Raw genomic sequence first — 11,559 nt, 5'->3', positions numbered from 1 at the left:
GGGCTAACGAAGTGCTGTTTCGTTCCTGCCAACGGGTATATACACCGGGAGATGTAAAATTAATATGCAGGGGTCCTACCTTTTAAAACACACCTCCTTCAGCTCTACCGGTAAATCAGATTACGTGAGCAGAGAGAAGATAAAAATTGATAGCAATATATACGCAATTCCCGATCATATTGACCGATTCAGTCATGATTTATAAAAATTGCTCGCGCTTGGCGCGTTTAGGCGAGTAAAGGTGACTCAGTCAACGTAGAGCCAACGAAGCAGATTAGTAGCGGTAAAAAGCGTATAGCCTGAAGGGGGGTCTGGGGGGCGAAGCCCCCCAGAAGTTAGGCTTATCACCATATGTGGGGCCTGGTTGCGCACTGTTGTCCAAGGGCCTGCGCAGTGAGTTGGCGTGTTTGCGCAGACTCGCGAAAAATTCGAGGGAACATTGGCCCGAAGATGTTTTATTATTATTTAGAGGGCCTATCTATTCCAACACACCTCACTGGATCAGCTCTACCGGCAAATCTGATTATGTGAGCAGGGAGAGGATAAAAATTAATAGCAATATATATGCAATTCCTGATCATATTGGCCGATGCGATCATGAATTACACGCGTTTAGCGACGCTACTGCTAAATGGGCACCCAAAGTACATGATCAGTACCGGAAGAAGCCTAAAGGGTTCTGGGGGGCGAAGCCCCCCAGTAGTTAGTTTTATCACCCTATTGCAGGGTGGTTGCGCACTGTTTTCCGAGGCCCTGCGCAGTGAGTGGGCGTGTTTGCGCAGACTCTTGAAAAATTAAAGGGAACATTGGTCGTCACCATCTCTGGTTTATGAGCAAAGCTTTGCTGGTGTGACGTTATGATTCATTTCAAAATCCGCTAGTGGGCGTTGAAGAGTTTCCGTAATTTGGGTCGCAGAAATATGGTAACCCTACTCTAATGTTATTCCATCGTCTTCACAATTACAATAGTCTATCACATTATCGGAGTTGTTATAGTTCGTGAAATGGTACTTATGCTGTGCCTATGGTATTTACCATTTCATGTTACATCATGGTATATGTTTACTTTTCTACAAAGGCATAGTACGTAACAAAGAAAATGAATCTCAAATACTGACAGACTAACAAAAGAAACGACTTTGAGACTCTCGCTTACCACGATAGTCATATTCCAGTGACCGTTACTGTATTCAGGTAAAGGAATTCAATTGAATTATACTATTCAATTGTATCTTGAAGCTTTGTACCTCCAAGAGGCTCTATAAAGTAATCCGTCTTATAGCTGTTGTGGCAGGGCAGGTAGCAAGCAGTGCCTAACTTACCAGGCAAGTGGTTTCATTTGGAAAACGAGAGCTATGTTCCTTGCGACAAGTGACAAATATGTATCGAATGGCGAGATATATGCGTCACTAAGCTTCATTTCGATGATATACAGGTAAATGCTATGAAAGTGATATGAGAGATGCAGGGAAATTTGCGCGCAGCGATTTGCAAGGCGCTTCACATATATGATTCGATTCGTTTCGGTGATACACTAAAACATTGGTTCTCAACCTGGTGTCCGTGAAGCATTTTCAAGGGGTTTGCGAGACCTACAAATTTCCAAAATCGTTGATAATCACTTCAGTATTTTTTTGATTAGAAAATCACGAAGCAGTTTCGGCTCAAAACTGCTAAAACTTCGTGACTCACATAAACAGAATGGTCGTATGAGTTGAAATAGTTTACTTTGCATGTGTTCAAACTCATTTTAGTCGCCAAATTGCAATATAGCCTACCGATAAAAAATATTGCTGTTTAACGATGTATTGTTAGGGTTTTGAAATAAATTTGCTTGCAAAAATCCATATTATCATGTGATATAACCTGCATACAAAATCAGTATTCAAATCTTCTCGTTGAAATAAATCAATATTGGGATATACATTAGTGAAGTTCTCAGATGCAACTTCTGTTATCAACTGAAGTTAGCTAGAAGTCATCTGCAGGAAAGTCCTCTTATACGATTTTGATGGGGACAGATTCGAAATAGGCCTTTGGGAGTCATAATGTGATCATCCCAACCATCTCGATATCTATGTTCCATTTATTTGATTTATAGGATAAACCTTCCATCTCGTTACCCACTAATATTTCCCGGGTTTTCGGGGAAGCCAGGATACGGAACTTTTATGCTGATGCTTATCCTTGATTGGAGAACGTTCGTAAATATCACTTCCTCGTAATCCCCATAGTTTCTTTTTCGTCGTCTCAACACAAGTTGTTGTTTAGCTGATCTTAAGTAAAAGACTTTGTTTCACTCAGTATTCGTAAAAATGTTGAGGAGTCAGTGTGAATGCATTTTCTACTGCATATACTATCGCAATATTCATATTCCGCTACATCCTATCCTATACCGTAGCAGCATTCGAAATCAGATTTGGCGAATAGCATCATTTGGAATTTTCCTTGACTCAATAAGCGCGAAGTTTCATCCTAATTCTGGTGAACCGTTTGCGGTACCGGGCGTTTGTCTTGATCTCGCAACGTCATACCAAAGTACTCCTTGTAAGTGCACTTGGTGCCATTTCACATACTGAATTACTTAATGTTCGGCGTGTTCTCGTAACATATATAGCAATACAAATGCGTCATTACGACACTTTCATCGTCTAGCTATGTCACTAATTTTTTAATATACTTAAAACACCAATGAATTGAAATTTCTGAAAACTATAGCAAGCGACAGTAGCAAATAATAAAGAAGCGCCCGGAAAGCGTGTGAAATTTGAGCTCACTAATCACCGGTGATGGGATATGTGTCATTTACCTCTTTCTGCAGCTCAAAGCAGGGGGTAATTGACGTAATCTGTCGGAAAAACAGTCTCTAAATACATGACAATGTTCAGGATAAAACTAACGATTGATTTATCACTGTACTCCAACGCACATGTTAGTGCTAAATGGGAGATGATATAAACTAATCTAAGCCTATATTCACTTCGTGAAGCCCGTGATGACCTATAATACCATTGCATATGTAGAAAGTGGCAATATCTCAACAAATAGAGCCTATTTGGCAAAAGTAATGTCATTTTTGGACTCTACTACTGATAAATCCCTACATCGATCTCACATATCATGATTTTTGAAAAAATATTTTTGTTGCCCATGCTGACTAAACTTCATAATATAACATAACTGCGCATATTGATTTTTAGGTTAATTGATATGTACAGCACTTCATTAAAGCATTACTTGATACCTGTTGTGCTTCTCATATTTGTAATTGGAATATCGATCAACTTCAAAGTTCATTCGACGTTAATAAACTGGGCAAACCGAGTTATACCAATAAGACAGTCCAAGCTTGCTCTGTTTTACAATCAGCGACCTCGAGATCATAAAATCTATAGATATCACCAGTTCGCTGATGATGCAAAAATACAGGAAGAGCTGGAAAAACGACTCAAATTTGCAACGGAAAAAAAGGTTAGTGGTTGAAGTCATATACGGTAATGTGGCTGAATATACAAGTGAACTTGGCCCAAATATTGCCATAAAAAGTAGGCCTACATAGCGCTCTTAGGGCAGAGATCATAAAATTGGCTATCCGGATTGCGGAGGATTAAAACTGTTAATTGTGGCGCTTACTGCAATTAAGTTGGCCTAAGATTTCCGCAAAATTTTTAATTCAATGAAGGGGGTTGGCGGAGTTTACAGTTTTTAGTCTGAGGGTCAGTTATAAATACGTATAGGACATAGTATATTTTGTACATGATGGTTTCGCGGCATACACCGACTCACCATAGAGCCTACTATTATACAGATTACCAGTAAACTGGGCACTTGGTGAAGTCGGCCATTGGTGAATTCAGCCATTGAACTCGGCCCTCGGGAAATTTTGTAACAAAAATGCATTAAATATATATCTCAGATAAAGAAGAATAACGTTTCGTGGTGGATCACGTAGCGATACCGATAACCCTGATTGGTTACTGGAATGTTTGCCGGTGAACTCGGCACTACTCTTGGGATACCCTAACCCCAACTTTGACCCTAACCCACCTCTAATCCCGCAACCGTATTATCCCCTCCCACAACCCTAATATACCCCTTTCCCCAACCCTAATCTTACCCTACCCCTACCCAAATATCCCCATAACTCCCAACTCTAATCTTGAGATACCCTAACCCACCTCCAACCCCCTTTCCCCGACCTGATATCCCCTCTTCCATAACATCTCCCAACCCTCATCTTGGGATACCCTAACCCACCTCCAATCTCCCTTACCCCCAACCCTAATATCCCTTTCCCCCAACCCTAATATCCCTATTTCCCCCAACCCGAATATCCGTCTCTCCAAAGGCACAAAAACAACAATTTATTTTGACGTTGATAAATTTTTGTTCGTGTTCGTGGAAAACATTTATTGGTGATCCTTTAAAACTTCGTTATTACATAAAACACAGAGATCCATCTTCTCAAAAGTCATACGTCCGTCCCTCACCAAGTCAAATCAACACTGAGCCGACCACGCGTTTCAAATGGCACTTATCATATTTCTAGTAGGTAATACGCAAAATTCATGACAGTAATCTCATAACATGACCAAATATGCGGTGCATTTCAACAAAGAAGATCGCTCCGCGCAATGCTCGCCCTGTGTGGCCAAATTTGCAGTCATGACCACTGTCTACAATATAGGCGTGACACGAACTGCCACTGAAAGGGAAAGTGAGTTAAAAAGCATTCTAGGTATAGATGTGCCTTGCTCGATGAGTCCGTGAATACGTGACGCGATATACCGGTGATTGCGGAAAGGATCTTGCCTTCCCTTAGCTGGGTAGGAATACTTGAAAACGACATGACCCGGGTTTGCCGGCCACGTATAGTGATGCACACTTTAGAAAATGTAAGAGGGGCCGACCCACTCAAGACATACCACACTACCCAGGGCCGAAACAGCACTTCATCAGCCCCCCGTCTGTTATAAGAAAAGATATTGAAATCACCCATAAGTAGGCTACTGAAAGATGCACACGATTCTAAATTGGCATTACTAAATTGCAAAATAATTTTTCGCTGCGGGATTGCATTTGTCCTATGGGGTTCAGATTGGCAGGACAGCAAGATTCAGCACCGGCAATGCAGTTAGACATGTATACATCAAAGTTTTTGGTCGACATGTGGGCAGTCTTTTGGGCCAAGATTTTCATGCTGCCGACCTTTTGGGTACACGTCTTGGCGTCCCATGTCGGCCTAAACCATATATGCCTACTGCCTTGTTGCAACGTGGTGCGGTAATGGCCGACGCCGAAATGTATGTTGGTAATAATATAGTATTAACCCGAAAAAATAAATCTCGCGGAAAGTGAACAAAGTTTCAAAATACTTGCACAAATTTTTCAAAAAATACTCTATAATTTATGTTCATTCACGAAATAATTCCGGGCCTCCTTCCAGCTCATCCCCCGCAATTGAGGGTTGGGGGTGACGCAGTTACGATCCTGCAACTACCTGTAACGGCTGACCATCCAATTACATTTTTATTTAACGATCCATCTAACTGATCAATGGTATAACAAATCGTTTATTTTTGTTTCATGTATCTTACGCAAATCCGATAGAAAACTCGGCAATCAAGTAATATGGGGGAGGGCGATTTGAACCAACGTTTCCACCTTGGATCTCGATATAATTTGTACCGATAGCGGTATGATAGCCTACTACCTGTGCCACGTGGTCGTAAATGATTCATATATCCAGGAGTGTAATGACTCGAGTCGCGAATTTTTGGTGAGTCGACTTGACTCGAGTCATTTTCTTGAAAAGGGAAAATGACTCGACTCGAGTCAATATTTTGATTGACTCGACTTGTACTCGAGTCATAACGCATGACTCGATCCAAGTCATTGACTCGGCATATTTTATATGACTTGAAGATGAAGAAATTTGCGAATCGTACTGACTAATCAACGCATATGACGAATTCTGCCGATATCGCTATTTTTCGCCACTGCTTTAGTTGCCCTCGTCTGATATCAGATATGCCGCCGTAAAAACAACCGACAATGGCACATATAGTAGCAACGTATTGTACAAAATCATCCTCTGATGAAGAGGTAATAGATCCTCCGCAATCAAAGTATACTCGAGACTTTTTGATTATACAAGCAAACAATCGAAGCAAAGTTCAATTAGAGGCAATTAAATGACTCAGATGTTCAAGTACTTGGAAGAGACTGATAAGCTCATGTGTAGATTTGAAGGCAATGATTCTTTGCATTATTGGGCGACCAGAAATAATGAGTATCCAATGCTCTTCAATGTGGTTCAAAAATTCCTGCATCTTGTGCACCAGTCGAACGTGTTTCAGTAGATGTGGATTTATTCTAAGGCCATGCCGCCATAACATATATGAGGATCTCCTATTCACTTTAGTATTTTTGAATTGTAACTCATCATTGATTTGATCTGCTGTCAGTGAAAACACACACTTCACTCCATCCATTTGACGTTTTGTTAGGTATGTGCATTGTGCACGTCAGTAATAATGAATGGCTAATGTTGTGTGATGTTTGTACAATAGGGTTGTTCAAAAATAACTTCTTATTTATTTTACTGGGTGGCTACTTGGTAAAATTGTTATATTGGATAAAAAGAACACTGAATCTGGCTTCATTTTAAAAAGTAGAATCAATGATATGAGAGGAGAAAATTCTATATTTGAAAATAAAGGGAGTGTTTTTGGTGAGAAATTATTTCATATAATATAATTACATGCTAGTAGTAAGCCGACTATTTTTTCATATCCAAAATATTCCACTCTAATAAATTCGCCTTTTCTAGTTGGAATTGAGCCAAATTTGTTACGAATCATATTTTTACACAATATAACAATATCATGAGGTGGCCGGTAAAATTCTAAAATCTCTATTTGTAGTTAATCCAAAATTTCCTCTCATATTATTAACGCTCTGGCGGCTATTTCGGGAGCTGAGCAGGAAAGCTGACTCTTTTTTAGTCAACCACCTTATACTGCGAAGGAAAAACTGTACGTCCACATAAACATGCATCTGTTGATTCTTTATCACAGAGGTCTCAAACACGCGGCCCGCGGGCCGCATGGCGAACCTCGAGAACATTTTGTGCGGCCCTCAAAGCCATTTTTCAATTTCAAGTTTTCGACAATATATTCTAGTGTCATATATCTTTTTTTAGACTTAGGAACTTAAAGTTCACTCTAAAACTACTACAAAAACTTAAATCCAAACAAACTTCCCTATCACATCACTTCCTGAAATCTACCATGCAGTGGAAGATCGCTATTACGTCACATTTCAGGTTCATGATGACAAAACATGAACCGTTGATGATTCGTGACTGAAAATTGTGATTTTGTTTGGTGCGACCCTTCATCAAATTACTCGTCAAATTTTGGATTGACTGGGTGATAAACTAATAATGACTCGAGTTGAGTATGGTCCAACGTTAAAATCAGAGAAGAACTTTCCTCTCTGAATAACCCTACGTACGCAAAAATCTAGGAAGCTGTCATGGGAAATAGTAATATATCAAAAGCCCGTTGCTTGCGTTGTGTAGGTTATATAGAATATAGAAATCAAATCAAATCTGTACGAAAACCATTGGAATTCTGTGGCCCCCGTGACGTACGCCTATACTTGGTTGCATCCGGGATATTGTTTGTTCTCTCCATTCATGTTATTATCGATGGCGAGTGAGGTAGTGGTACGCTCCACAGTCCACAGCTGTAACACCAATGGATTCTTCGGCGATTAGTAATTTCTATTTCAGGGGTTCTTAACCAGGGGTCCATTTCCCCTTCGTGGTACAAAGCATCATATCAGGGGGTACCAGATGCATTGTGGAAATTGGCCGATATGCTGTGGTATATTTTGTGAACTGATTTATTCACCTGGAAAATATTCTTCACGTTACGAGCGTTTATGTGAATGGGCTTTCTGAGTTTTATAGGTCCCATCAGAAATTGTGTTGAAAATCGACATGGGTCACTAGAAATCTAATTAAAACTCCGAGGGGTACGATCGCTAAAACGGTTAGGAAACAATGCTATTACTATGGAACAATAATGATTATATTCAAGTTGTTATTGATCTGTTCCAATATTAATCGAAGAAAATCTAACGCTGGTAATTCTGACTTTGGCAATGACAGTATAACAATAGCCTATGCTTATCACGAGTATATCAGAAACCACGAGTAGATCAAAAACCCCGTTTAGGCTACACCGCTCACATGCTCTGGTATCAGATCAATCTTTAGTGAATTCTAAAATATTCTACTTAAAATTATGGCATTTCAAAGGTCCAATAGCTGCAATATTACAATCCGACAGCTTTTACGATATCATCACGCGCCTCTCACATGATGTCTAAACTCATTCCCTAACAAATTATGCCCGGCACAAAAACTATTTTACTCAAATATTTGAAAATGCGATTTGTCCGTGCCAAGCGTGAATAGTATAATAATAAATAGCATTTTCTCTATGGTTGTGGAATGCTTGTCTGCAAGGTGCCGTTAAATAAGGCCTAGTTCTAGTTGCATATTATAAATTGAATACCCCTATTTATTCATGCTGCGGCTCGCGGGTCACCACAAATTTGGAAATTGGCCCGAGAGCACATTTGAGTTTGATACCTTTGCTCTATCAGCTGGTATCTAGACGTGAATTCGTTGGTTCTATATCAGATAGCATGTAGAATGAATTCGTTGATTCTCTATCAGCTGATTCAGGATTGAAAACATGAGTTGAAAATGACTTCAATACTGTGACTTGGACTCGACTCGAGTCATAACACTATGACTTGGACTTGAGCCTTTAAACGGTGACTTGGACTTGGACTCGACTCCGTGATCAATTGAAAATGACTCAACTTGACATTCTGCATTTATAATATACCAATTTTCCTCACTTTTTCACTTTTATCAGTTTCTGGTCGCACATTCAAGTAGCCTACCAGTGCCAACAGACGAAATCCCAATAGTTTCTTGGCTTTGGAATTACAATGAAATGTCGGTCTTGGCTGTCTGAGTCTCGAGTCAATGACTTGAATCGAGTCATGCGCAATGACACGAGTCCAAGTCGAGTCAATACAGAGATTGACTCGAGTCGAGTCATGACTCGAGTCATTACAACCCTGGAACCCTGCATATATCGGACCTTGTATAGCACATTAGATTGGGCGAGCATGATTGTGATTACTCCTATTGTGTTGGGGGTCAATAGTTCAGGAATTTGACAAGTTTATCGAAGTGGACACTGTACATTTATGCGGCCGGAAGCTATGGCGAACTTCACTTAAATGACTAGGAAAGTCAACTATTCATGCATGCTACCTGAACGCATGTCTCTGTGGCGCGATTAAGATATGGTAACGTGCATGATGTTTGCCGTCCAAAATTGATTGATATCAGATATTTTCGAAAAAAATCTCTAGAAATTCGCTATATATTTTTCAAAAGTCGCTAGATTTATCGCTTGTCGCTAGATCGATTTTTATTGTCGCTATACCGAATGAAAAAGGGCTAGATCTAGTGACAAAACCTCTAAATTGGCAACACTTTGCGTGGTCGATATGTGAACGTCGCGTTATCTCCCGCGCTTGCGCAATCCGTGATCACGTGATGGAATCACGCCGTGACTGCGTGATCCACGCATGCCCTGACCTCCTTACAAGATTGACGAATCCCTTTATAATACTATTATTAGTTTAATAATTCATGTTAATAGATGTTAATACACTTTATTATAAAATTTCCCGAGGGCCGAATTCACTGAACGCCGAGTTCAGCAATGGCCGAATTCACCAAGTGCCGAGGTAACCAAGTGCCGAGTTTGTGCGGCCGAATTCACCAAGTGCCGAGTTCACCTGCAACCATTATACATACACACAATCTGTGCATAGCATATGCAATTATGCATACTATGAGTGCATGATATCACAAGTATTCTCCTAATAAGTTATCTCCATGACCTCCGCCCCTAAAACCTGATGTGACGGGTAATCCATGTGCTGAATTAGTCAGAAGTTTTGATAGTTCATGAATAAAACCACGAACAATGCTTCTAATGACCTAAAAGTAAAATTGACTCGTGACTTGGAATCTCGTGACATGTTTGCAACTGTAGTTTCGACGCACCGTCATTTGATCGCTTTCACCAATATTAATCCATAGAACAAAAATCCTAGGAATACGGTGCAACCAGCTGTTAATGTCGCAGATCATCATATTTTGGTCGCCACCTGCCTGGGGAAGAAGTGAGTTGGGGCAACCGAATCGAGCAAACTGCGGAAATTGTGAGGTTACGTACGACAGGTCACTGGTATGCAATGGGATTGACGGTTCTAAAATCGCTGTTGTTAGATATTAATCTCGTACCGTATTTAGATGAGAAATAACAGAACCGGGGCATTCGTATACCATTTTGATTCCATCAGGGAAGATGATATGCCAAAGTGGAGGTGAGAATAACAGAATGATTCTCTAGCTCATGGTCTAGCACTCTACAATAGAGGTTTTCAAACATTTTTACATGATTTAGCCTACTAAACTAACTACCTAAAATGTAAGTTGTCCATAATGGGTCATTAATCCGGATATTCTGATTTCTGATCATGAATATTGATATCATTTGACCATATGAATATTAATTTAATAACTCAGAGATACTTCAGATCTTCTCACACTTCAGTTCTCGGGACACTGAAGGAACAGAATTTGAAGAACTAATGGAACATTTCTAACTACATCAATTACATATTTTCTGCGTTAACTGGGATCGTTTAACAGAATAAATGCTTATAATGAAATAGGTTCCACCACTTAGAATGACATTGAATATAACGTCATTTTGATTACAAGTACAAACAAGAACGGAAGAGACTGAAATACACTCATATTGAAGAGTTATAACATGTCTTGATGTCTTTATATGGATTTATAGGTCCCTGTTTTTGCCGAGACCTCCGACCTCCAGATTTCTCAATGTTTGTGAGTGTTGAGGGCAACTTCTCAGGAGAAAACAGCTGCCGTTGTTCGTTTTTCATAATGTCTGTAAATATATACCCCGGGATCAGGATGGAAACCTCTGCTGTAAAGTCTAGAGTAGAGTGCTGAAACGATTCTGAACTTTTAGTCTTAGTTGACATAGATTCTGGAAGTACGGTATTACAATATATTTTAGGAATCCAAACCATTTGCATATCTTTTGGGTGATGGAGGCGTCATCAAACGTGAAGATGTTAGGTTACACATTTGAAACAGAAGATGCTTTTGGGATGAATGCAACGATGAGTTATCGGTAGGACTTTTATATTTACTTATATTCTACATATTGGATTGGCATATCAAGATAATAGATGACACGATAAGTAAAATTTGATTCGTACAACCGATGATAGGTAGACCCTTACAGCGATGAGATGACTCGAGTCTTTTTCGTATGACTTGACTTGACTCCAGACTCCAGTCACTATCCAAAAATGTCTCGACTCGGCCCTTTTAAAAATGGGGATTGACTCGTGACTTGA

The 11,559-nt window shown here is 39.9% G+C and overlaps 1 protein-coding gene across 3 annotated transcripts in view; it reads left to right on the top strand.

Moving 5' to 3' along the window:
• Window positions 1-923: 923 nt before the first annotated feature.
• Window positions 924-11,559, top strand: part of LOC145439658 (4-galactosyl-N-acetylglucosaminide 3-alpha-L-fucosyltransferase 9-like) — a 30,502-nt gene continuing 19,866 nt past the window's right edge. The window contains exons 1-4 of one of the 3 annotated variants that reach the window (XM_080317183.1): window positions 925-3,471; window positions 10,251-10,352; window positions 10,418-10,491; window positions 11,214-11,330. In XM_080317183.1, the coding sequence (XP_080173309.1) occupies window positions 3,211-3,471; window positions 10,251-10,352; window positions 10,418-10,491; window positions 11,214-11,330 (554 nt within the window). In that variant the 5' untranslated portion in view covers window positions 925-3,210. Of the gene's footprint in view, window positions 3,472-10,250; window positions 10,353-10,417; window positions 10,492-11,213; window positions 11,331-11,559 lie in introns of all 3 variants that reach the window. The other 2 variants (XM_080317182.1, XM_080317184.1) reach the window with 2 other exon arrangements.

The sequence above is a fragment of the Botryllus schlosseri genome, chromosome 5 (genome assembly GCF_051294905.1).
Source record: "Botryllus schlosseri isolate E-star chromosome 5, Bs_hap1, whole genome shotgun sequence".
NCBI lineage: Eukaryota > Metazoa > Chordata > Ascidiacea > Stolidobranchia > Styelidae > Botryllus > Botryllus schlosseri.
The sequence above is the reverse complement of the archived record's forward strand: the minus strand, read 5'-3'. Positions and strand labels throughout refer to the sequence as shown.